The sequence below is a fragment of the Nannospalax galili genome, unplaced genomic scaffold, assembly GCF_000622305.1.
Source record: "Nannospalax galili isolate Female #2095 unplaced genomic scaffold, S.galili_v1.0 scaffold144, whole genome shotgun sequence".
Taxonomy (NCBI): domain Eukaryota; kingdom Metazoa; phylum Chordata; class Mammalia; order Rodentia; family Spalacidae; genus Nannospalax; species Nannospalax galili.
The window spans coordinates 2,619,215-2,644,918 of record NW_008353267.1 but is presented as its reverse complement, the minus strand read 5'-3'; the positions used below and the strand labels follow the sequence as shown (position 1 = coordinate 2,644,918).

The window sequence follows — 25,704 nt, the reverse complement described above, 5'->3', positions numbered from 1 at the left end:
TTTCAGATAGTTTGCCTAGCACAGAAATATTTGATTCATTTTGTCACTGATCTAACAAACCGAATGAAAGAATATTAGAATAGGGAAAAGTCTTATGCTTAGCATACCCAGCTATGGTATTATTGGTTAGAATTCTTGCCCAGAACTCCTAAATAGAATAACCTTTAAGATACATGTAATTGAAAAAATTTAAGGTTCTAGTGAAAACATCTAGTTAATTGAACAGCTAGGCGCCTGGATTTTTACGTTTGTTTTATTCTTTAGAATAAGCAAATAAGTGGGTCTTTTAATATTAATTTGTGTGGTAGTGTTATACAGTGAGAGAGATGTATACTGGCAATGTTATTTATCAGTATAAACTTAAAATATGTAGCTTTTTAGTTAGATTTGATAAATGAGAATTTGTGTCTAAAAATTCTTCCAACAAGAAGAGCATTTTTCAGAGAAAAGTAAACACTTATAACTCCTTTCACAGCCCAACAGTCCCAGTGAATATTGTTTTGATGTGGATAGTGATATGGTCAATGTATTCAAGTTGGAATTGGTGGAGAAACTGTTTGCTGAAGACACAGAAGCAAAGAATCCATTTTCAACTCAGGTATATTAACTTGCTTATTTTTTAGCTTGAAGTGACTTAAGTTAGCTTGTTTTTGTTTTTTCACGGTATGGTCATTTTGACTCGTGTTGATTGTTTTAAAGGACACTGATTTAGACTTGGAGATGCTGGCCCCCTACATCCCAATGGATGATGATTTCCAGTTACGGTCCTTTGATCAGCTGTCACCATTAGAAAGCAGTTCTCCAAGCCCTCCAGGTGTGAACACAGCTACAGCATTCCAGCAGACTCAGCTACAAGAACCTACCATTAGCACCACCACCACCACCACCACCACCAATGAATTGAAAACAGTGACGAAAGACAATATAGAAGATATTAAAATACTGATTGCATCTCCATCTTCTACCCACACACCTAAAGAAACTACCACTGCTACAACATCATCTCCATATAGTGGTACTCAGAGTCGAACAGCCTCACCAAATAGAGCAGGACAAGGAGTCATAGAACAGACAGAAAAATCTCATCCAAGAAGTCCTAACCTGCTCTCTGTCTCTTTGAGTCAAAGGTATTTATATGTAATACTATAGTTCCTTTGGCATGTTCTAGTAAATATGTGCTAAGTGATTTCTAAGTATACAGCCATTTTTCTGACATACACTTTTAAGGAACATCATAAAGCTAATATACTGTCTGAATTAAAGCAAGCACTCAAAAACTAGTTTTCTAAATTAACTTGTATATTTCTCTCTAAAACAATTCTATCAGTTTTCCAAATGTAGGAGGTTATAGAGTGGTATTTTCTAACCCTTTAAAAATAAAGTCCCTCCAGTACCTTCTATAAATGTGTAAGAACCTGTATTTCATGCAGTTGTTTAATCAGGGGGAGTTAGCTGCCTCTACTTCCGACTTTGGAGCTTTTTTAAAGCTTATCTGAAAAAAAGTCCTCCGATTTCAGGGTTCTTGCCTTCCTATCCCAGATTGAGCCTGGTAGTCTCTGATCCTCACAGCTGAATGTGGATATTTGCAAGCTTTCTTTCAAAATTTTGTTGTATATAATTACTCATCTTAAATTTGCTATTTTTATTACATATTTGTGCATTATCTTTATTATACAGAAAGTAAGTATCCTAGTTTGTTGTTCATTGCTGTGACAAACACTCTGACCAATACCAACTTGGGGAGGAAAGGGTTTATTCAGCTTACATCTCCCAGGTCGCAGTTCATCAGGGAGCCCAAGGTAGGAACTCAGGGCAGGAACCTGGAGGCAAGAGCTGGAGCACAGGCCATGGAGGAACGCTGCTTACTGGCTTGCTCCCCTGGCCCCTGCTCAGCCTGCTTTCTTACACAACACAGGCCCACCTGCCCAGGGGTGGTACCACCCACAGTGGGCTGGGCCCTCCCACATCACTCATCAAGAAGATGCCCTCAGACATGGCCATAAGCCAGTCCAATAGAGACAGTTCCCCAGTTGAGGCTCCCTCAACCCAGGTGTGTCAAGTTGACACTAAAGCTATCCAGCATAGTAAGTTTTTAAACCTACTATACCAAGAGTCCTAGAATGCCTTACAGTATTGTGACTATGGCATGAAGAAGTGTTTGAGCAAATATTTGGAATCTCTGTGTATAATTTGTAATGGTATTTAACATTTTAAACTTGAGGTTCTGCCTACAGGAAAGAGGTTTTAGCCCAGGAGTGGAAGGAAGATGAATCCTTCTCTCCTGCCTACACAGAGGGAGCTGTCAGCAGCAGCAGGAAAGAAGCACTGCTAGAACCAAGAGCACAAGGCTTTCCTCTGCCTTGAATCACCTAGCGTGCTAGGAGAGGCCTGCCTTTTTCTTAAGATAGGAAAAACTCTGGAGTTTTAGATGAATTCAGAAGGATTTTCATTTGAGTGTAGTAGCACATGCCTGTAGTTCTAGCACTCAAGAGGCCAAGGCAGGATTACCAATTTATAGCCAAGACTGGGCATCGTGGCACACATACACACTAAATAAATAAATGTAATAGAAGTATGACCAGAGATAACATTTACATGGTAGTCTGAGTTCTGTTTCATGAATAAGACATACTTGAATAAAAACTTAAAAACCTGCTTCTCTATACACTATGTGATTTATAGATACTTTAAAAATACAAGAACAGGGGCTGAAGAGAGAGCTGCTCTTGCAGAGGACCTGCATTTAGTTCTAGGCATCCGCTGTCCTCTTCTGACTTCTTTGGGCATTGCATGCATTGGTGCACTTTACATACATACAAGCAAAGCACTCATACACAAAAAATATAAATAAAAAAATTAAAAACAACATTTATAGGAGAGGCGTGTAGAATAATATATGCCTTAGCCATTTGGCATTCTTCACCATCTGGAACAGCAAGGAGCTATGCTTGATATATGGGAATGTTGGAAATACAAAATAAATATTTATTTATTACAAAATAAATACATCACAGTTCCTGCTGTTTAATATAAATTTTAGACACAGACCTGTCAGATTTAATAACTAGATCAATTTTCAGGGCAAATTAACATAGTACAAAGGCCACTAAAGGATACGTATCTGGTGACCTGGAGTGTACTTTTACATTTACAGGTAATTAGCATTGAGACTTTGAGCAAACTACCTGACAGGGCTCAGTTTCTTGTTTATAAAATGGGTCTGAAATTCCTATGGTACCTATCCTTGGTTATTAGAGTGAGGTTAAAATGAATGTGAATTATCTTTTTTGTTTTGGTTTTTGTTCTTGAGCTAGGATCTCAATATGTAGCCCAGGCTGGCCTTAAACTCACTGTGTAGCCAAGCTGATTTCAAGCAGATTATAGGTGTACCCTACCATGCCCAGCTGAAATGTTTTATAGTTTGAAAGCACTGCACAGAAAGAATCTTATTTTAGTACATTTTTTATAGTTTTTTTTCTTTCTTTCCAGAAATACTGTTCCTGAGGAAGAATTAAACCCAAAGATAATAGCTTTGCAGAATGCTCAGAGAAAGCGAAAAATGGAACATGATGGCTCCCTTTTTCAAGCAGCAGGAATTGTAAGTGCGAAAGTACTGTGTTGATTCTCTGCTTGAGCTAATGTGCTAATTCTGAGTTCCAGGTAATTCTTCTATCTTCTAGATAATAATGTATTTTCAGACGTTATCAGTTAGACTTTTTTACTTATATACAATTTTTTTAATTGAACTTTTGTAATTTCATACAACAGTTCTTAATCACATTTAGACCCCCTCCCCCACCATACCTCATGTATTCTGCCATACATGTTAACTGCTATCCAGTCAAGCATTTGTACCCAGATGTCCTTCAGTATAAATTCATCTACTGGAGTCTAGTCAGCCCATCTAGAGATCGTATGTAAGGCATACTGTCCCTCACCCAGTAGCAGTTAGTCTCCAATAGTTCTCAGTCTAGACCTGGCCCACCACCCATTTCTGTCCTCACCTCTGGGCCCTTGTTTAATTGAGTTGGCATAGGTCCCGTGCTCGATGCCATTGTTGGCCAGAAGTTCACATGTGCAAGCTTCCAGTGGAAGCCTCTGCTTCCCTTGCTTCCCTGTGTTCTTGAACCAGCCCTGGCTTTTTTGCGTTTTTTTTTTTTTTTGGTCTTTTTGAGACAGGGTATTCCCGTAGCCCCAGCTGGCCTGGAACGAGCTTTGTAGACCAGGCTGACCTTGAACTCAGAGAGATCTGCTACCTCTGCCTCTGCCTCCCAAGTGCTGGGACTAAAGGCCTGCATCACCATGCCTAGCCCGGCCCTGGCTCTTAAGTCTTTCCGCCCCCTCTTCTGAAATGGTTCCTGAGCCATGGGTGGGTAAGGTTATATACAATTTTTAGAAAATATGTTTAATGAATAAATTCTTGGCGAGATAATTACAGATGTGTTTTGATTAAGAAGTAAAGTTCACCCATTACCTACCCTCAGTTAGCATCACTACTACTCTCATTTTTTCCAGTCATTTTTCCCTTATTAAAAGAAGCACTACTGGGACTGGAGAGATGGTTCATTGGTTAAGAACCCTGACTGCTCTTGCAGAGGACCCAGGTTCGATTTCCAGCACCCACATGGAGGCTGACAACCATCTGCAACTCCAGATGCAGGGATTCTGATGCCCTCTTCTGACCTCCATGGGCATTGCACAACACAGGTGCACCTTACACACATGCAGGCAATACTTTCATACAGGAGAAATAAAAGTAATAGGTTTTTAAAAAAAGAAGCACTACATTTTAGGGTCAGTCAAAGCTGGCATATCTGAACTGGAAAATATTTATAAACACATTAGCAATAGTGGGTGGCAAAAGACTATCACAGTATTATTGAGAGTGATATAAAAGTAACAGAAAAAATTTTTAATTCTAGTGTTTAAGAAACTTGCCTATATGCTATTAAATGTATACTGGTTTCAAAGTTTTTGATTGTAAAAATGTCATATGCTCAATTTTAACTTTATTCTTTTAAGGGAACATTACTGCAACAACCAGATGACCGTGCACCTGCTACATCACTTTCCTGGAAGCGTGTAAAAGGATGCAAATCTAGTGGACAGAATGGAATGGAGCAAAAGACAATTATTTTAATACCTTCTGGTTAGTTTATTCTTTCTGCTCTTGACCATTACAAAGAAAATTTAAATAGATGAAATTGATTTAGGAACTTTACCCCTATGTGAGAGTGATTTTTGTGCCTTAGCAAGATTAAAAATTAGCATTTTGTTTATCTGCTGTAATACAGGGACAGATATTTCAGGGTGGTCTTTTACTGTGTAAACACTTCTGACATAGCACAAATAAAGTTGACTCACTTATTTGTTTACATACCTGAGGTTTTGCCCAGTAGATGAAAAACTCTTCCAGAAGTTTATTTTCCCTTGCCTAGTGCATAGTAGGTATTTAATCAATTTAATGAATATTTAGATGTTTCTTTGTTTTTCAGATTTAGCATGTAGACTGCTGGGGCAGTCAATGGATGGGAGTGGATTACCGCAGCTGACCAGTTACGATTGTGAAGTTAATGCTCCCATACAAGGCAGCAGAAACCTCCTACAGGGGGAGGAATTACTCAGAGCTTTGGATCAAGTTAACTGAGCTTTTTCATAATCTCATTCCTTTTGGTTGTTTCTTGTTGTTCAATTGTTATTGTTTGGTTGTTTTGTTTTGTTTCGTTTTTTTGGACACTGGTGGCTCATTACCTAAAGCAGTCTATTTATATTTTCTAGATCTAATTTTAGAAGCCTGGCTACAATACTGCAGAAACTTAGTTCAATTTTGATCCCCTTTCTACTTAATTTACATTAATGCTTTTTTATAATATAGTCTTTTAATGCCAGATCAGGGCACATTTTTCACAGTTCTTTGGTATTTTCACCATTGCATTGCAGTAGTTTCATTTAAAATGCACCTTTTTATTTATTTATTTTTGGCGAGGGAGTTTGTTCCTAACTGAATTATTTTTAATGATATGCCAATATAATTTTTTAAGAGGGCAGTAACCTTTCATTTTGATCACAGGCCGTGGAAAAATTTTTACTCATTTTTTTCACATTTTACGTAAACAATAATGCTTTGCCAGCAGTACTTGGTAGCCACAGTTGCACAATATATTTTCTTAAAAAATACCAGCAGTTACTCATGCAATATATTCTGCATTTATAAAACTAGTTTTTAAGAAGAAATTTTTTTTGACCTATGAAATTGTTAAACCTGGATCATGGCATTGCTGATCTTAATATAATTATTCTTAAATCTGTATGGTTTATTATTTACATGGGTTAAGCCATTTACATGATATAGAAAGATAAATATCTGGAAGGTATGTGGCATTTATTTGGATAAAATTCTCAATCAGAGAAATTATCTGATGTTTCTTTAGTTATTTTGCCAGCTCAAAAGAAAACAGTACCCTATGTAGTTGTGGACGTTTATGATAATATTGTGTAATTGATATTAAACCTAAATGTTCTGCCCACCCTGTTGGTATAAAGACATTTTGAGCAGACTGTAAACAAACAAAAATCATGCATTGTTAGTAAAATTGCCTAGTATGTTAATTTGTTCAAAATATGTTTTGTTTTATGCACTTTGTCGCTATTAACATCCTTGTTTTTCATATAGGTTTCAATAATTGAGTAATTTTAGAAGCATTATTTTAGAAATACATAGTTACCATAGTAAACATCCTTGTTTTTTTTCTATGTACATTGTACAAATTTTTCATTCCCTTGCTCTTGTGGTTGGGTCTAACACTAAATGAACTGTTTTGTTACATCAAATAAACATCTTCTGTGGACCAGGCTTCCTTTTATCAGCTTTTATGTTTAACATTTTACATTCAGCATTTCGAGGTCATAAAATGATTTCCTAACAATTTAAATTCTTTGTGAAAAGGACATTGTACAGTTTTACATCCATCTTACTGCCATCACCTAATGTATACTGTGTCCCTAAATGTCATGTTAAATAACAAACCATACTACTGCATTGTGAAGAGTACGTTTTTAGAAAAGAAGCTTTCCATTTATAAATTTATGAGTCTATTAAAATCTAAAACACAAAACTTTAACTTTCAGTATAGAGTAAGTGAAGCAAACCATGCAACATCATAATCATACACTGTTGTAAGGACTTTGGTTCTTTTCACGTTTCTCATCTATTTCCATTAACAGATGAATATATTTAGGCCTGAAACAACAGGACAATTTGCCCTAGCTCTAGGGTGATAAGTAGAGACCCAACAATCTTAGGTCTTGACTCCGTTAACAGTTTTAATGGTTTTGTTCTAATGATGCTGTATTTTAAAAACATCTTTAAATAGCTTTATTTTTCTTCTGTGTTTTTCCTTTATTAAAAAATAGCTACACTTTTACATTCTCATTTTAAAATTTCAGAGTCTAGAAAGATAAAAATAAGAATGGAAGCTGGGAGTGCTAGTACACTCCTGTAATCCCAGCACTTGGGAGGTAGAGGCAGGATGATCAGGAGTGCAGCCTAGCCTTGACTGCGTAGTGAGTCTGAAGCCAGCCTAGGCTACATGAGAACTGTTTTCAAAAAACAAATAAAAAAAAAAAAAAAGAACATCACTGTGAATCCCTACACCTAGAGGTAACAGAAATCTTTTGAATCTGTGCAGTGCTAAGGCTTGAACTCAAAGCCTCACATATACCAAGCATCTACCACTGAGCTACACCAGCCTCAGAAACACATTTTCACCGACCAATTATGTAACCAGTGGAGAGTGTTAAGTCCTGTAGCCTGCAGCATAAATCCTAAGCAAAGTGAATTAAGTCTTAGGTGGCTGCTTTTATCTTAGAATGAACATGTGGTTACAAATATACACAAAAAAATTGGAATAGTTCAGTAATACTAAAAAAGTTAGGGCCACAATATACTTGACCCCAAACACTAGGACCCAAAATGCTTCCACATTTAATAAACAGCACTAGAGGTGACACTTTAGAATAAGAAATTGCTTAATATTCCCAGGTCACAAAAAGTCATGCTTATTTAACAAATTAGCTTCAGTTGAATTTTCAGAGGTTTGTACATAAACAGTTTAAACAATGGTCAGTGCTTGGAGAAATGACTTGCGAGCAATTCAGGAGGGAGATGTAAGGGAAACCAAGTACTTATACTTAGTCTCTCAGAAAATAAGCACCAGGAGTGCTCAGGCTTCAGGGACAGGCAGCATGCCCTTCACAGCATTGCCCATCATGAATTTGTTTACAATGCCTGTATCAAGCAGTGTGATCCTACACTGGAATTCAATACCTGCTACCTCTCCTCAGGTCACCTATGCTTCCCTCTCCTGTGGTGCTGCTGTGAATGGATGATTAGTATTACTTTCACAGTGATGGAAGTGTGGCAAAGAGATTTAGTATGTCCTTATTTTGTGTCACTGTTAAGCTTAGACCTGGAAATGGTCACCCAGAAAGCTGAGTGTTAAAATGCTTCACAGAGTATGAGTTAAGGTGAGCCCAACGTCCGTCTGTTGAATACTGTATGCTAGACGTTGACTCGCAGTCTCCACAACCTCTATGAATCGTGCGTGTATCTCATTTTATGCATTTTAGAGACTTGGAGAGCTGACTGACCATTAGCGACTCCAGAGCCCGTGGTCCTAGTCGCCAGGCCAGCAGGACATACCCATTTCCCCATTGCCAGCTGTTTGAATAGCACAGAGGAAAATGAGGGCTGGATGTCACTTGTAAAGAGATCACACAAGATGGGGGGAGGGGGCGGTTTTGATAAGAGGAGTGGAAGCTAGAAATAAATGAGTACGGGTTTTAAAAGCTATTTCTCAGGGTTGGAGTTTGAACCTGAAGTTCTCCGATTATGGAGAGGTTGAGGTCGTAAGAGGAGGTAGTGGACGGGAAAGCACTGGAACTATAGAAGAAATACCGTGTGGCTTTCTCAGACCTCAGGAATTAATGACACGATGACTCTTCCAAGTTCCCATAACCCCATAATTACCATTCCAAATCTTAACTTCCTCCTACGAGCCTCGTTAAGAGGTTTGGAAAGTTCAAAGTTGTAACGCAGCTGTATCAAAAACCATGCAAAAAAAACAAAACAAAAACTTTTTTACTACAAAGTTTAGTTCGGTAAAACCTCAAGCACGTTGCTGGCTGAAACCGACAAAAATGTAAAGAAAAAGTCCATTCGGGTGTTTTAAAGTCTGCCCCTGACCACTTGGTTCACATTTCTTCCCTTTAAATAGCGCTGAACCCGTGGTCCCGTGCCGTTTCTCCGCGCCCTAGTGCAATCTAGAATTTGATACGATCCGATCGGATAAAAGCTACACCTCACCACACCCCCCCTGAAGCCTTCTGGAGCTTTGTGTTCACACCTTCAGAGATTTGGGCATAATTTTTACGCTTACCTGTCATGGATGGTTTTTATCCAAGACGCTGCTCAGACACCCGATCTCCGTGTACTGTTTAATTTCCTTTATTCCCTTGTCCTGGCTCCTTTCCGGAGCCGAGAGGAAGACAGGTGCCTGAGCGCGGAGGGCAGACCCTCGGCGGGGACCGGCTCCTCGCTGCCGGCTCCAGGTGCTACCAGCCGAGGATGGAAACCCTAGCCATCGGCTCCGCGCCCCGCCCGCGCACCAGGCCCCGCCCCGGTACGTGCCTGGGCGCAGCTCGCCTGCACCGCCTGCTCCGGGCCGCGAGTGCGGTGTCAGGCTCGCCCGCGGATCCCGCCTACGTGTGCTGGCGCACGTGCTCGGCTCCCGCCTCTCTCTGTCCCGGTGCACCAGGCGGGAACCCAGCCCAGCTCTTCCCATTGCGCTGTCCCAAGCGGATGCTTTGGGATGCTCTGCTGGCCATGGGACAAAAGTTTGCGAGGTCTGGGAACATACTAGGCCTTGGCTAACTCTTGTTTTAAATGAGTCGTCCTCTAATCTAGTGAAAAACCGGATTCCCAGCTGGTCGTGGTGACTTGTGCCTGGAATCCCAGCCCTGCAGAGGCCGAGGCAGGAGGATTCTCAAGAGTTCAAGGCCAGACTGGGCTACATAGGACCAGTGTCTCAAAAAATAATAATAAATGAAAAAAAAAAAAAAATAAAGGAGTTGCTTATTTAAACATCCCTTGCCTTTAAGCGAGTTTTGAAGAAAGCCCTTTGAGATATGTCTAAGTATATAAGAACTTCACAGCCTCAGGTGGTTTTTGTTTGGTTAGACTTTTTTGCTTGGTTTGTTTTTTCCTTTTGTTGCGTGCCAACCACTGAAAATCATTTGGGAGAAGGCGATCTTGTTGAATAGAGGGAGATGACTTTACACAAAAAATGGAATGCTTGCAGCCTTAAATTTAATCTCGTAATCTTAGCATGTTAAGATTGTTGTTTGTTGTAAAGTGTAAAGCCGAGTGTTGTTCAGGAGTGACCTCGCTCTACACAGCCATAGCGCCCTATGTATTTCATTTTATTTCCTTTAGGAACAGTGCTTTTGTTTTCTATAAAACTTCATAGGAAGTAGGGGGTCTATTTGTCCATTTTTTAAAAAAGTGATTGAGGTATTCTAAATACTTTTAACTAACGAAAACTAACCTGTAGTGTAGTGTGTTAACTAGAGAGGTACCGTTTAGAGACCTGTAGATGTTTAAATCATAAAGTAGCTGTTCTCCACTGTAATGTTTATCACAAAGGGACATGATTTTTAAAAGACTGAGAAATTATATATATATATCTCCTAACGAGTAGGCTAGGATTCTCTGAAGTCAAATTTATCTTCAGAGGTCTCCGAAAGTCAAACATTAGTTAGCACTATTTTATAGAGACAGCCTTTCCAAATACTTCTGCATATCATTTGCTTTTTGAAAATGATTTTTAAAACAGTTCTGTAAGCAATAGTATGAAAGAGTCTTTCATAAGGATGCTAAGCTGTGGGGTATCCACTGTAAACTTTCCTGGCTGCTCATCTTCAGAGCTGTTAAAGTGAAACCTAACCACAATATGCCACAGACCTAGAGAAGCCCCTCAGCATGCGGGGAGGGAGTCTACTGTGCATCAGCCCTATGCAACTGTCACCTCCTTGGAATTCCTTATCACTTTAACTTTCTTATTGTCATTTTTTATCTGCTATGACAATGTTTGGATGTTGCCCACCAACTTGTTGTCTTTGAAACACAGGTTTCCATCTGTGATTGTTTCATAATCCTTCCACTGGGCTTGCAGGAAAGCGACACATAATTGAAGGTAGAGGAGGCTTGTCATGTGTAATAGGAGACCCAGAAAAGAACTAAGATCATAGGAACTGAATGAAAACAAAACTATTTTCTAGCTTTTCTAGGGGAATATATTTCATTCAGTGATTAATTAGGATCTCCAGCAGGGTGTGATGGTGCATACCTTTAACCCCAGCACTGAGGAGGCAGGGGCAAGTGGATCTCTGTGAGATCAAGGCTAGCCTGGTCTATACACAGAGTTCCAGACTAGCTGGGGCTACAGGGAGACCCTGTCTCAAAAACAACAACCAGGATCTCATATTTCATATTGTGGTATGTGCCATCAAGAGTGTGGTCAATTTCCATTTCATGCTGTACTGGTGCCTTCAGCTGTAATTGAACAGATCCTGTCAAAGCCTAAATAGAAGCTGTACTGGCCATTTGTGATGTTCCAAATCACTGTTAGTCGTCCTTTCCATGAGTTGCCCACAGCTTGAGGATCTAATCTGTATCTCCAGGCTGCTCCCATTTTGCACTCACTTCAGCAGTACATTTACTAAAACTAGAACGATGCGGAGAAGACTAGCACGGTCCTTGCACAAGGATGGCATGCACATCCTGGAACAGTGTATATTAAAGACAAACAACAAAACCCCTACGCCCTCCTGTACCTTCCAAATGGCTCTCCTGCATCCCCCGCTCCATGAATGGTACACTTGTCCTCAGAAACCACAGAACCCTGATGTCACCGTTCCCTTTACCACATCCAGTCTGGTACTGTCTTTTTTCTTTCTTGAAGTTTCATTATGGAAACCTGAATGTGCAGAAGGGAATAGTGCTGCGGAATGTCTTTGCAGTTGGGTTCACACAGGAGACTCTGAGGAGGAAACTGCAGCTGAAGTATTAGGGAGTGCTTTGGGGACCAGCACTCACAGGGGAATGCAGCAGAGAGAGGGCTGATAGAGAGAAGAAAGGGCTGGCAGAGAGAGAAAGGGCTGAGGCACAGTCCCAACAATAGCCTTCCTTAGCCATTTCAGGAGTGGTGGAACTGGGATAACCCTGTCCCAGATTACAGGGAGGTCTGGGCCCCACCTTCTGCACTGGTCCAAATAGATGTGGCTACCCTGAAGGGACATGATTTTTCCTGAACAGAGACAATCCCGAGTGGACTGACCTAACAGCATCTGGCATGCTTCTGAGTCTGCTATTCCCAAGACCTCTGGGCATCTCCTTCCAGTGTCACCTCCAGTACTAGCTCAACAGACACCAACTCATACATGGTCTTTTTATACCTACACTGCCATACATCCCTCCCTTCCCCCATAATTTTGAAGCAAACCCAAGAAATCATATAATTTCATTTGTAAATAATTCAATATGCACTTCCAAAAAGAATATTATTTTTGTCATAACCATAATACCATTATAATAATCGAAAAACATGTGTTTTTTGTTTTTTAATTTTGGGGGGACTTATTTATTTTTATTTTATGTGTATAAGTGTTTTGCCTGCATGTATGTTTGTGCACCACATGCATGCCTGGTGCCTTTGGAGGTCTAAAGAGGGCATTGGATCCCCTGGAATTGGAGTTACAAATGGCTGTGAGTTGCTATGTCGGTGCTGGGAACTGAACCCAGGTTCTTTGTAAGAATAGAAAATGCTCTTAATTACTGAGCCATCTCTCCAGCCCTAAAAACATATTCTCAGACAGGGTCTCACAGTATAACCCTGGCTGGCCTGGAACTTGCTATGTAGACCAGGCTGCCCTTGGACTGACAGAGATCTGCCTACCTCTGCTTCCAGAGTGCCAGGATTAAAGGCCTGCACCACCACACCCAGGCTAATATCTAAAATTTTAACAATAATGTCTTTCAATATCATGGAAACATCCAGTGAGTGAAGTCTTTTTGGTTTCATTTCTAGTTCTTCTTATGCCTCCTCTACACAACCACTGATTCGGCCTCTCTACTTGCCTGGGTTTCCTCCACTTCCCCCTTTTCTTGCCTCACTACACTGTTGCTAAACTAATCTTTCTAAAGCACTATGATGACAATTCTTTTCATAGTACCCCCTCAGAGGGAATAATCTAATGAATGGAGAACAACCGTTGTCCTTGAGGTAGAGTGCCAGAGGATTTGACCTTGTATGCCATTCATCCCTGTATCTTTGTGATATTTTATGCGAAGTGTGATTACTTTTGTTAACAGAAAAAAAAAGGGGAGTATGGTAGTTTGAATAAGTGTCCCCCATAGGCTCAAGTATTTGAACAATTGGTCAGTTGGTGGCACTATTTAGGGAGAGTCATGGAACCTTTAGGACCTGTGGCTTTGGTGGAAGAAGCACTGGGCTTTGAAAATAGCCTTGCCCACTTCCTGTTTCACTTTCTCTGCTTCCTGTTTGAGGCTAGAGGTGAGCTCTCAGCTTCAAGTTTAGCTGTCCCCAGTCATGCCTCCCTGCCATGATGGACTCCTATCCCTCAGGAACTCAATACATTCAAACTCCTTCTAGAAGTTACTTTGGTCACAGTGGTTTATCACAGCAACAGAAAAGTAATTAATGCAGGGAGTCTTTAAATATATATTTTAAAACCACCATGGAATGTAAACAGATGGCTTCCAGGGAGATAAGTCCCTAGATCTCCTCTTTCTAGGCTTGATATGGAATCATCTTTACCAAGAAGCCTCAGTTAGAGCAAGGGCACTGATAAGTCCAGGGAGGAAATCCAATGTAAAGCTAAGCCTTGGGGTCTATATTGTTCTAAATTTTGCCAGTTCTTTGCCCTGCTTTCTGTGTTAATGCAATTTCCTGGCACGTTCTCTCTCTTCTTTATGCCCTTGAACTTGCCTTTTCTCTGTGTCTGCAGCATCCTTCCTGGCTCATCTCTGTCCCCTTAGAATTTTTCTCATTTGCAGAACTCACCTTTTCCTCTTAGGAACTAGATTAGGAGATTCTCTTAGGTGTCCCCTACTGCCTTGCACTTAACTCTTTTGTAGTACTTAGTGCACTGAAACGTTACTATCTACCTAGGTAAATTGCTCGGCACTAGATGGCAACCAGTTTGAGGATAAGGGTCATGCCTTTAGATGGATCCCCAACAAACTGGCAACACAAACATTCCATCGCCTCACTCTGTTTAAAATTTTTAAAGCAATCATTTCAAGTTTCTTGAAGTTGTCCAAAGGAATGCAGTAAATGCAGAAATATTTGCTCAAGAAAACGTGCTAAATCTTGTTTAAAAGCAGCCTCAGTGTTTCTTGATCCATGGCTTAGCATGATGAACTCTCCGCTCATATAGGTAGAGCCAAGAAGTTGGCACTCCCTCTTCCCCAGATCCCAGTAAAGGACCATGGTATTTCCCTGTGAAGCGCAGCTGTCAACATTTCTCACCCTCCCTAGCTCTATGTTGTAGGGATATGTGACCTTCCCTGGGGAGACATGAATAAATGTCTGTTCAGTCCACAGAGAGCACTGATCACCAATGACAAGACAAAGAAGTGATTTCATCCAAGTTTAGCTTGGTGAATCGGTGAGCTTATGAGGAGTACCTTCAGGAACATGGGTAAGGGTTTACAGGAACATGGATGATCCAAAGGCAGCTATGTCACCAAAAACCCCACCCCAGAATGGGTGATGACTCAAGACAGCTGCATCCTTAGAGTTCCCTGCCCAACACCCAGGCAGCTCCACGGAAGAAAGTCACTTCTTCCTCTAGCAATTGTTCATTGTTTGTTTAACCCTGGGGAGGAGCCTTGTGAATTCTGAGCTTGTGTACTCACAATTTACATCTAACTTGAGCAAAAGGACCCTAGCCAGCCAACTGGCAACACTGTATGTCAAGTATTTTTGTCACAGTGATGAAAGGCTGACTGGAAGATTACAATATAGGAAGTCTCACCCAGGGAAGTGAAATAAGAGAATGAAAAATACAAGGAGACAGGTGCTCCCACTATGATATGAGGCAGGCAATACAGAGCCTCATCTGAGCCTGCATGTGTTGGTAAGCTTTCTATTACTGCAACAAAATGCCTGAGATAATCATATTAAAAAGAGGCAATGGGGGTGGGGTTGGCTGGAGAGATGGCTCAGAGGTTAATAGCACTGACTGATCTTGCAGAGGACAGAGGTTTGGTTCCCAGCACCCACATGGCAGCTAACAGCCATTTGTAACTCTAGTTCCAAGAGATCTGACATCCTCTTCTGACTTCCACAGGTACTGAATGCACAGGTGCAGTTATATACATGCAGACAAAATATTCATATGCATAAAATAAAAACAAACAAAAAAGTTTTTTAAAGAGAAAATGGTAACAGAACACATGTTATATGAAAGTGAAAGAGAAGAGTCCTGGGGGTGGAAGAGTTAAGCACCGACAGGGGCAGAGAGAGGAGGAAAGTGGGGGAGGGGGATGGAGGGGCAACCAAAACCAAGTATGCATGAAAATGCAAAAATGTTTTTAAATAAAAAATGTATGGAGGTATCTTAACTAGCTTTATTTGATCTTCCCATAATGTACGCAAATTTAAAACATAGCACACTGCAGAATATGAATCATTTTTTGTCAACTAAAAATAAAATTTGCCAGGGATGGCAGTGCAGACCTGTAATCCTCAGCACTCAGCTCCGGGGAGGCTGAGGGAGGAGAATCTCGGGTTCTAGATTAGCCTGAGTTACATAGCAAGTTCCAGGCAAGAACCTGTCTTGAATTGAATGAATGTATATGAACAAATATATAGTCTTTTTGAGACAGGGTCTCCCTGTAGCTCCAGTTGGTCTGAAACTCAATCTCACAGAGATCCATCTGCCTAGGCTTCCCTCCCAGGGTGGGATTAAAGGAATGCACCAAAGACATCTCCCTTTAAAAAGAGAATAAAAAAGGAAAAACTGGGCTGGCAAGATGTTTCAATGAATAAACCAGTTGCTGGAAAAGTCCAACAACCTGAGCTTGATTCCCAGAATCCATATAAAGATGAAATGAGAGAATGAACTCCACAAAATTGTCCTCTGGCCTCTGCATATGTGCCATGGTGCACCCGTCCCATCCCACCCCAGGCAGGCTCTCTCTCTCTCTCTCTCTCTCTCTCCTCTCTCTCTCTCTCTCTCTCTCTCATATCTATCTCTATCTCTATCTCTCCCCTCTCTCAATCTTCCTATCCCTCATGAATGCTATTCTGGAACAGGAACATGTGGTGGAAGAAGGAATAGGCTCTTGTCTCTAGGAACCAGTTTTTCTGAGGCCAGCAGAAATGCCCAAAGCAGTTGAAATGCAGAAATAAAATATTGAGGCAAACACAGGTTAATTATTGATACTATTGAACTGAATCTGACAGTTGAGGTCAAAAGGCAAATTATCCCATCCAAGGAGATATATAAAAGAAAAAAAAAGAATGGGAGGAAAATAAAAACAAAGACCCATAAATGAAAAAAAAGAACCAAGTTCCCAAAGTATGAGCAAAACTGGAACAACAATACCCCAGGAAGCTGTAGGAAAAGAGTTTTAACAAGGTGCGTATCTGGGAACACAGATTCACAAGCATTCAAGAAGATGGACAGGAAACACCGTTAGAATTACTTTTACTTCGGTTCTTTCTTGATCTTTATGTATGTAATTAGTACAAATACCAACGACCATTTAGTCAAAAAGTTCTGCGAAATAGAGTAGTATTAATGGTATGGAAAAACAAGTTCATCCATGACAAAAAGGGAAAAAAAAGTTTTACTACTTTAGTAACTTTGTGCTTTGAACAGAAGTAGAACTTTGTACCAGTACAAATAACAGCACTGAACTGGTATATTCTTTTTTTATACTGTAAACTCTAATCATTTTGTGGAGACAGCTCCACAAATTGACAGAAAGATTAAAACCTAAAAAAAAAAAAAAAGGAAAGGTTTATTTATTTATCAGAAAGCAGTACATCATGTCAGGAGTCAATGGAAAAAAGCTGGGAAGTAGAGAGAGAGGAAAGGGTCAGGGTCCCGGTGTCCTTTCAAGCACAAGCCCCTAATGACCTGAATTCCCCCCACAGGGACCCTTTTATAAAGGTTGGATCACCTTCATATTTATTGGTGGACTAAACCACCAATACATAGGCTTTGAGGGACATTTGAGATTCAGATGATGGCACTGTATCATCCTGGTTGGACTTCCCACCTCCAAAACTGCATCTTTTTTTTTGAGACAGGGTCTCACTGCTGGTCTCCAAATTTCAATGTAGCTGAGGATGACCTTGAACTCCTTATCTTCCTGCCTATACCTCCCCAGTGCTGGGATTACAAGCATGTACCAACATACATAACTTATGTTCTTTCAATAAAGGAGGCAAGGGGCTGGAGAGATGGCTCGGCGGTTAAGAGCACTGACTGCTCTTGCAAAGGATCTGGGTTTGAATCCCAGCACCCACATGGTGGCTAACAACTATCTGTAACTCCAGTTCCAGGGGATCTGATGCCTTCTTCTGACCTCTGCAGGCATTGCACGAAACAGGTACACTTGCACACATGCAGGCAGTACACTCATATACAAAAAATTAAAAAAATAAGCTTTTTTAAAAAGAAGCAAAATAAAGCCAAGTATGCTGTCATATGCCTGTAATCCCAGAACTCAGGAGACTGAGGCAGGAGGACCATGGGTGGGAAGCTAGCCTGAGCTATATAAAATTTAGGGGAGAGAGAGAGAGAGAGAGAGAGAGAGAGAGAGAGAGAGAGAGAAATATTTACAGCTGGTGAATCACCCATATGGAAAAATCTCAATTATTAGAAAAAATAGTATTACATGAGCTCAAGAAAGGGACTGGATATTAAATCAATATATAAAATTCAATTGCATTTATAAAATTAAATAATTAGAAAATATGAGGAAGTAAATGATAAGAATTTCAATAGCCACACGAAAGCACATGGTACATAGGAAAATACAAAAAAGGTTAATTTTAAAAAATGTATTAAAAGGTCTATTTTTTAAATGTATTTAAATGTTTATGAGGAAGAGCAAATATGACAATGCTATTCCTTCCAAAATTGACTTATAAATTGAATACAATCCAAACAAAATCCCAATGACTCTAGTGGAGAATTTTAGCAAGCCATTTTGAACATTTATATGAAAAGTAAAAATCTGAAAAATAGCCGATACTCTTTTTAAAAAATATTTTATTATTTTTATTTCACGTGTATGAGTGTATTGCCTGCAAGTATGTGAGTGAACTGTGCCATGCTATGCCTCAGAAGTCAGAAGAGGCATCAGATTCTCCTGGAACTGGAGTTAAGGATGGTTCATAGCTGTCCATGTGGGTGCTTGGAATCGAACCAGGGTCCTCTGCAAGAGTCCTCAGTGCTCTTAACCACTAAGCCATCTCTTCAGGCCTTCAAGATACTCTTGAGGAAGAGTAAGAGGAGTTTTCTTCCTATGTGTAATGCTTAAAAAGCTGTAGTGATTAGGGGCTGGGGAGATGGCTCAGTAATTAAGGCCACTGGCTGCTCTTGCAGAGGGCTCAGTTTTGGTTCCCAGTACCCACATGGCAGCTAACAACCATCCATAACTCCACTTTCGGGGGATCCGACACCCTCTTCTGATCTCCACGGGCATTTCATGACGTGTGCACTTACACACATGCAGGCAATACACTCATATGCAAAAATAAAATATATTTCTTAAAAAGCTGTAGTAATTAGAGGATAAAACTAGATGGAGCTTTTTTAGTAGGTGCTTTATGCCCAAAACAGAGTAAACCTGGCATGGACACTGGAGGCCACTTTAGTGACAGGCTGACAATTTTACTTTGGAGTCCTGAGGCATATGGGCTTGAGAGGCCCAAGTAGTGGGGTTGAAGATAGTATTTTAGTCAGGGTTCTCTAAAGGAATGGAACTGATATAATGGATAAACACACACACACACACACACACACACGATTTATTAGACTGGCTTATGTGCTATGATCTGGGTAGTCCAACAATAGCTCTCTCACATAGGAGAGGCCAAGAATCTGGCAGTTGCTTAGTCCACGAGGCTGCATGTTTCAGCAGTCCCAATCTGGCACTGAAGGCCTGGAAGATTCCTAGAGAGCTGCTGGTCTTCAGTTTACATTAGAAGCCCAAAGAAGTTGGTTCTAATACCACATCTGTGAAAGAACACCACCGCAACAAAATAGATAAGTTCAGCATTGAGAGTGAAGGCAAGCAGCAGGCAAAAAGCGAAAATCTCCCTTCCACCATGTCCTTTCATATGGACTGCCACTAGAAGTTGCCACCCACATTTGGGGTGGCTTTTCCCAATTCAAATAATCTGATCAAGAAGATTCTCTCAAATTTTAGTTAACTCTAGATCCTGTCAAGTTGACAACCAAGATTATCCATCACAGATGGTAAGGAGGCTCAGAGAGGTAGGTATATATTAACAGCAGTGGAAATACTTTAACAACAGGTACTGAGCTATAATGCTTTTCACTGGTTATAATTATCCACATACACTTGATATTTGGCAGAAGTGACTTTAGGATAGTATTTTAGAATGGAGTGACTTTGGTACTGGAAAATTATAAACCTGGGGAACACAAAAACATATTCCCTGAGATTGTATATGTGGGAAAATGACATTGCATCTTTAACATATACCATAAAAATCATTTTAATTATTATTTGCTGTTTGAGACAGGATCTCAGGTATCCTCAGCTTGCTTCCAGTAGATATCCTAGAATCCTACAGACATTTATATAGAGTTGCCATATTTAGCAAACAAAGCTACAGTGTGCTATTATAGCCTGCATTTTGGAATGTTTAAATTAAATTTCCAATTATGCTGGAGAGATGGTTCAGCGGTTAAGAGCACTGGCTGCTCTTGCAGAGGACCTCGGTTTGGTTCCCAGCACCCACATGGTGGTTAACAACTGCCTGTAACTCCAGTTCCAGGGGATCTGATGCCCTCTTCTGTACTCCATGGGCATCGCATGACATAGGTGCACTTACACACGTGCAGACAATATACTCATACACATAAAAGAAAAATAATAAATAAAATATTTTTAAAAAAGCTGTAGTGAGGGGCTGGAGAGATAGCTCAGTAGTTAAGAGCACTGACTGCTCTTGCAGAGGACCTGGGTTTGATTAAAGCTTTGGTCTTCTAGACCACAGCATCACTGGCAGGCGGTGGAGACTTTAAGAGATTGGGCATTAGAGGAAGGAATTTAGGTCACCAGGAACTATGCCCTTGAATGGTTATTGGGATCTTCACCACTTCTAGTTTCTCTTTTTACTTCCCAACTGCCATGGGGTGGATACTTTCTCTTCCTCCCTTGGGTGGAGATGTGCTGCCTCATCACAGGCCCAAAAGCAATAGGGCCAACTGACAACCTACCAAAACCTCCTAAGCTACGAGTACAAATAAACATTTCTTCTTTAACTTTTTTTGATTTATTTTTATGTGTATTTTGTCTACATATATGTATGTGCACCCATGCCATGCAATGCTTGCAAGTGCTAGTAGAAAGCACTGTATTTCCTGGAAATGGAGTTACAGTTATTAGTTGCTGTGTGGGTACTGGGAACTGAAACTTGGGTCCTCTGGAAGAGCAGCCAGTGCTCTTAACCAAGCCATCTCTCCACTTCACATTTATTCTTTGTAAGCTGATTATCTCAAGCATTTTATTATATGGTGTGCCCTAGTTTTCTTTCTGTTGCTGTGATAAAACACTGACCAAAAACAGCTTGGGGAGGAAAGGGTTCATTTTATGTTACAACTCCCAGGTCATAATCCATCACTGAGGGAAGTCAGGGTAGGAGTTTGATGTGCAGGAACTGAAGCCGAGAACTTGAAGGAATGCAGCTTACTGGTTTTCTTCCCCTGGCTATGAATGTATCTTGAAATTTCGGTTTAAAAGCAACTTGAAGAATATGCATTATAAGGGTGCAGGAGAGATGACTCAGGTGAAGAGCACTGGCTGTTCTTGAAGAGAACGTGGGTTCAGTTCTCAGCACTCACATGGTGGTAACAACTGTCTGTAACTTGATTCCAGGGGATCCAACACCCTCATTTGATCTCCATGGGCATTGTACAACATGGGTGTACCTACATACATACAGGCAACACACTCATATACATAAAGTAAAAATAATAAAAGATTTCTTTTAAAAGAATGTATTATAAGTTGCAATTCCTTTCCATTAAACTAAAAAACAACCACAACTAAGATACGTTTTTGCATATTAATATTTGCAAGGGAATGAGAAACAGAGTTTATTGTAGATGTTTCTAAGGTAGGGCAGAGTCAGGGATGAGTTAAAGGAAGCCAGATTGATGGTGCTGGTAATGTTTTGTTTCTTTTTGGGGGGTGGTGTCTCTTTTGAGACAGGGTCTCCCTGTAGCCCCAGCTGGTCTGGAACTTTCTATGTAGACCAGGAAGGTCTCAATCTTACAGAGATCTTCCTGCCTCTACCTCCTGAGTGCTGGGATTAAAGGGGCGCACTACCAGGCCAGGCTGTTTTGCTTCTTAAATAGAAAGAAGCTGCACTGGTGTTTATTTTGCTGCTCTATTTCTTATCGTCCATCTCATGTAACATTTATAATTACACAAAATATAATAAGATTTGAAAAGAATTATCTAGAATGCTAAGTGAGTTGATCCTCTAAACGCAGTTAGAAAGCCCTATCTAAAGCTGGGCACAGTGGTCAACACTTAAAACTCAGCACTTGGGAGGCTAAGGCCAGAGGGTAACAAGTTCAAGGCTAGCCTGCGGCGACATAGCTAGACCCTATCTTTTAAAAAGGGGATAGGAAGATATCTCAGTGGGTAAAGTGCTTATATTAGGCAAGACCTTAATTCAGATCCTCACCATCCACATAACAAGCCCCATGTGAAGTGCTGGTAGGTGAAGATAGGGGGATCCCTAAGACTTTCCGGCCAATATGTCTAACAGAATTGAATTAGTGAACTCCTGGTTCTGTAAGAAAGCCTGTCTCATGTGGCCTCCACACACACACCACACAAACGATAAATAAAATCACAGATAACCCCACACCGTCCAGAATAACTCTCACAAAGAATAACAGCATGCCTTCCAAATATAAGGATAGTTTCAAATACAAAATGCTACACCATAGCAAGATCCTGGGAGAATTAATAAGTGGGGTGTACGCAGAACGCCAGTTCAGTCAAATAAATAGTATGCCAAGTAGGTGGTGTCTGCTACGTAGAATGCCAGTCTGTTGGAGGGGAGAGTGGTTGGGGGCTACAAGAGGGCATGAAACTGCAACTTTTCCCAAGAGTGGTCGCAGAAGATTACTAGGACTACGAGAGAGTCACAAGCTGAGTACCCTATTAAGCAAGTATAGACCTAAGGGAACTTGGCAATCAGAGAGCAAACGGAGTCCATTTCATAGTAAGTTCTCTTTAGATCCCCTTTCCATGTGAGAGAGGTTAGGAGGGTTGCTTATTCTAGGGTCCCTTTAAAGAAGACCGACAGATAGGATAAGGCCAATTCACATAAGCTAGGGGGAAATCAAATCCTTTCTGAGCTCACTCTTAAAAGGGCTGATTTTAGCACACAAAATAGTGCAGACCTCAAGCTGCTAAGAGGGTGTCACTGCGCATGGGCAACAAGCCCGCGCCAGCAAGTAAGGGCCCGTATGAAGGCGGAGCTAGAGGTCCCGGATAATACGTCACGGAGCGCGCGTGCGACGCGTAACCCGGGTGGTACTTCCCGACCTGGTTTCCTGGGCGACGCGTGGTGAGGCTGCAGGCGGTGGGAGCATGGGGCCTCCTGCGGGCTCCGGGACTCATCCTAGGGGAGCGGGGACACGGCGTGCGGGCGCGGGGATCCCCCAGGCCGGCGCGGGAACCCTTGCCGGCGTGGGGACCCCGCCGGGCCTGCAGACCGACTGCGAGACGCTGCTCAGCCGCTTCCAGAACACGGACAGCGTGCGCTTCGAGGACTTTGCGCGGCTGTGGCAGAGCATGAAGTTCTCGACCATCTTCTGGTGGGTGTGCTTTTGTGTGGCCTCGGCCCTTGCCTCCCCGGTCTCCCTGTGCTTTGTTGCTCGCTCCCTTCTCTATCTCCACCTCCTCCAGTCTGATTCTCCCAGAATCTCGTGCTTAGAAACAAAGCAGCCGCTCGCAGACGGCATCCTCTAGGAAAGAATTCCTTGGGCATGCAACGACCAGCGCCAGCTTCCGGAAGTTTGTATTTGAGCATGGCATTCCTATTTACTGCCCTGCCATGGAGGAAGCGCAGATCTCCCAGTTCCCCCACCAAGCATCAGTTTCTTGCTCCTGCGGTTGCCTTTCGATTTCCACAGGCGTCTCGGCCTGGAGGTCCCCCCACTCCGTATGTCCTTCTCCTTTCGTTTGTCCATTTCTAAGGTCACATTGAAGCACAAATCTTCAGAGCCGTTTTTGCTATTTGGACTGAGTAAGGTGTTGGTGTTCCCCGCCCCCAACGCCCCAGCACCCTGTGCTTAACTCAGCATTTAATCACATCTTGCATTTGTGTAGTTGGAAAGGCAGAGTCACGGGGAAGAGCACCGATGAGGGAGCCTAGCTGTCTGAATGTGAATGCAGGGCTCACTAACCACTAATGATTTGGAACAAGCTTTATCTGTAAAATAGAGACATAATAACTCATACAGTAGAGGATTCCATGAATTAATACAAGTTTAGTGTGTTCTATGTGCTAAATTAATGTCCATCATCATTACTAGTTTTGGTTTTCCTTCCCCTGGACTGAACCTTGTGAGGACAGTGACAGGATGAATGGAACATTCTTGTTGTTTTGAGACGTGTTCTCACCATGTATCCCAGGGTCTTTAGCGCCCAGGTATTTGCCTGCCTTGCCTCCCAACTCCTGGGATTACAGACATTTGCCACCATAACCCACTTGATTGTGCTGTTTCTATTAACATAGCAGATATCATATTGAAAAGGCTAAATGTTCAAGTGAAAGCTTATTAAAACTGTCTTGCTGAATAAAATGTAGACGTTCTATTTTTTTCTATTGATGTAAACTAATGACCTATGTAGGACAGGGATGGAGGATGACGATCTTAACCGATTGTGGCACTGTATTCCTGTAATCCCAGAATTTGGAGAGTTATGCCTGAGTAAAGAATCAGTGTGACTCTTGGTGTTAAGGCCAAGAGTGCATCGGATAGTTCAATGAAATGTGCTGTCAAGCCAGGCTTCACTCATACTTGTATTCAAACGGTATCGTTATTGTTTTCTGTTGATGTTATTAAATGAAAATTTCAACATTTTTATAGTTCTGTGCTTGTCAGTTGATTGTATCTGTTAAATAATATACTTTAAGACATTTTAGCTAAGGTTATATTTTAAAATGGATTTTGAGGTTGGGAGTGGTGGTACACTCCTTTAATCCCAGCACTCCCAAGGCAGAGGTAGGAGGATCTCTGAGTTTAAGACCAGCCTGGTCTATCTAGGTCGAGGCCAGCTGGGGCTATTTAGTGAGACCCTGTCCTCAAAACAAAACAGAGCAGGTGTGGCGGTACATGCCAGCACTTGGGAGGGAGGGGCAGGTGGATCTCTTTAAGTTCAAGGCCAGTCTGGTCAACGTGGAGAGTTCCAGGACAGCTGGGGCTACAGGGAAGACGCTGTCTCAAAACCACAAAAAAAAAAATTTTTTTTTTTTTTTCATTCCCCACTACTTGCCCTTCTGGTAAATCTAGTCAGCCTATCTAGAGGTTTTTGTTTTAGGAGGGTTAGCTGGTCCTCATCTAGCGGTAATCAGTTGTCAATATTCATTTGGATAAGATTGGGGTCTGCTGTTCATTTTCCCAGTTCTATGCTGGGTTACTATCTGGGAATCCTTTTGGCCACCCTGGCCAACAACTCAAAAGAAGGTATCGCCTGTCTGGCATTGTTGCTTGTTATGTAGCCTTTAGCTATACATATGTACTCTTATGAAATTATATTGGCCCCTTTAATCTTTGGTTATACTTTCCTTTTGGGTATTTAAGGCCATACAGTTGGACCAGATAAACCGATTTATTTTTACTCTTAAGGTTGTTTGAGGATCTGTTCCTCAGGGGTCACATGGGCTTGGGAGGAGCCCCTGGCTCCTTTCTTTTACCAGTTCCACCTATATGAAGATAAGTCAAAGGTCCTCCTCGACCATGGTTGGCTTCGCTTGCAAGCATGAAGGAAATGATTCCTCTGTGTTGACCCTCCTCTTTATAGACTGGACACTGGTTCAAGTCCATCTGGTGGGGTCTCCTCAGCCTCCTCGATCAAGAGGACACCACCATTATAGGATATTTCGAGAGCTGATCATTAAACTAAAAAGCTTCTGTACATCAAAGGAGACAACCAAGGAAGCAAACAGAAAACCCACAGAATGGGAGAAAATCTTCACCAGCGACACATCCAACAGAGGTTTAATAACCAGAATATATAACGAACTCAAAAAGCAGAGAACCAAGACAAGAAGCAACCCAATTAAAAGATGGGCTAAGGAGCTAAACAGAGAGTTCTCAAACGAT

General features: G+C 41.3%; 2 protein-coding genes and 1 non-coding gene across 7 annotated transcripts in view; all 3 read left to right on the top strand.

Annotated features, from left to right (window-relative positions):
- The window catches only part of Hif1a (hypoxia inducible factor 1 subunit alpha), a 48,762-nt gene extending 41,909 nt beyond the window's left edge, over positions 1 to 6,853 (top strand). For all 5 annotated transcript variants that reach the window (XM_008850506.3, XM_029554757.1, XM_029554756.1 and 2 more), the window contains exons 11-15: positions 476 to 598; positions 700 to 1,127; positions 3,490 to 3,598; positions 5,023 to 5,149; positions 5,496 to 6,853. In XM_008850506.3, coding sequence (XP_008848728.1) covers positions 476 to 598; positions 700 to 1,127; positions 3,490 to 3,598; positions 5,023 to 5,149; positions 5,496 to 5,647 — 939 coding nt within the window. In that variant the 3' untranslated portion in view covers positions 5,648 to 6,853. The remainder of the gene's footprint in view (positions 1 to 475; positions 599 to 699; positions 1,128 to 3,489; positions 3,599 to 5,022; positions 5,150 to 5,495) is intronic.
- Positions 6,854 to 11,753: 4,900 nt separating this feature from the next.
- LOC115067240 lies at positions 11,754 to 11,859 on the top strand. The gene has a single exon (XR_003846671.1). It is a non-coding gene; the product is annotated as a U6 spliceosomal RNA (small nuclear RNA).
- An 11,020-nt stretch (positions 11,860 to 22,879) lies between these two features.
- Snapc1 (small nuclear RNA activating complex polypeptide 1) overlaps positions 22,880 to 25,704 on the top strand; it is a 21,733-nt gene continuing 18,908 nt past the window's right edge. Inside the window, exon 1 of the mRNA XM_008850504.3 lies at positions 22,880 to 23,190. Within this exon, the coding sequence (XP_008848726.1) occupies positions 22,964 to 23,190 (227 nt within the window). The 5' untranslated portion in view covers positions 22,880 to 22,963. The remainder of the gene's footprint in view (positions 23,191 to 25,704) is intronic.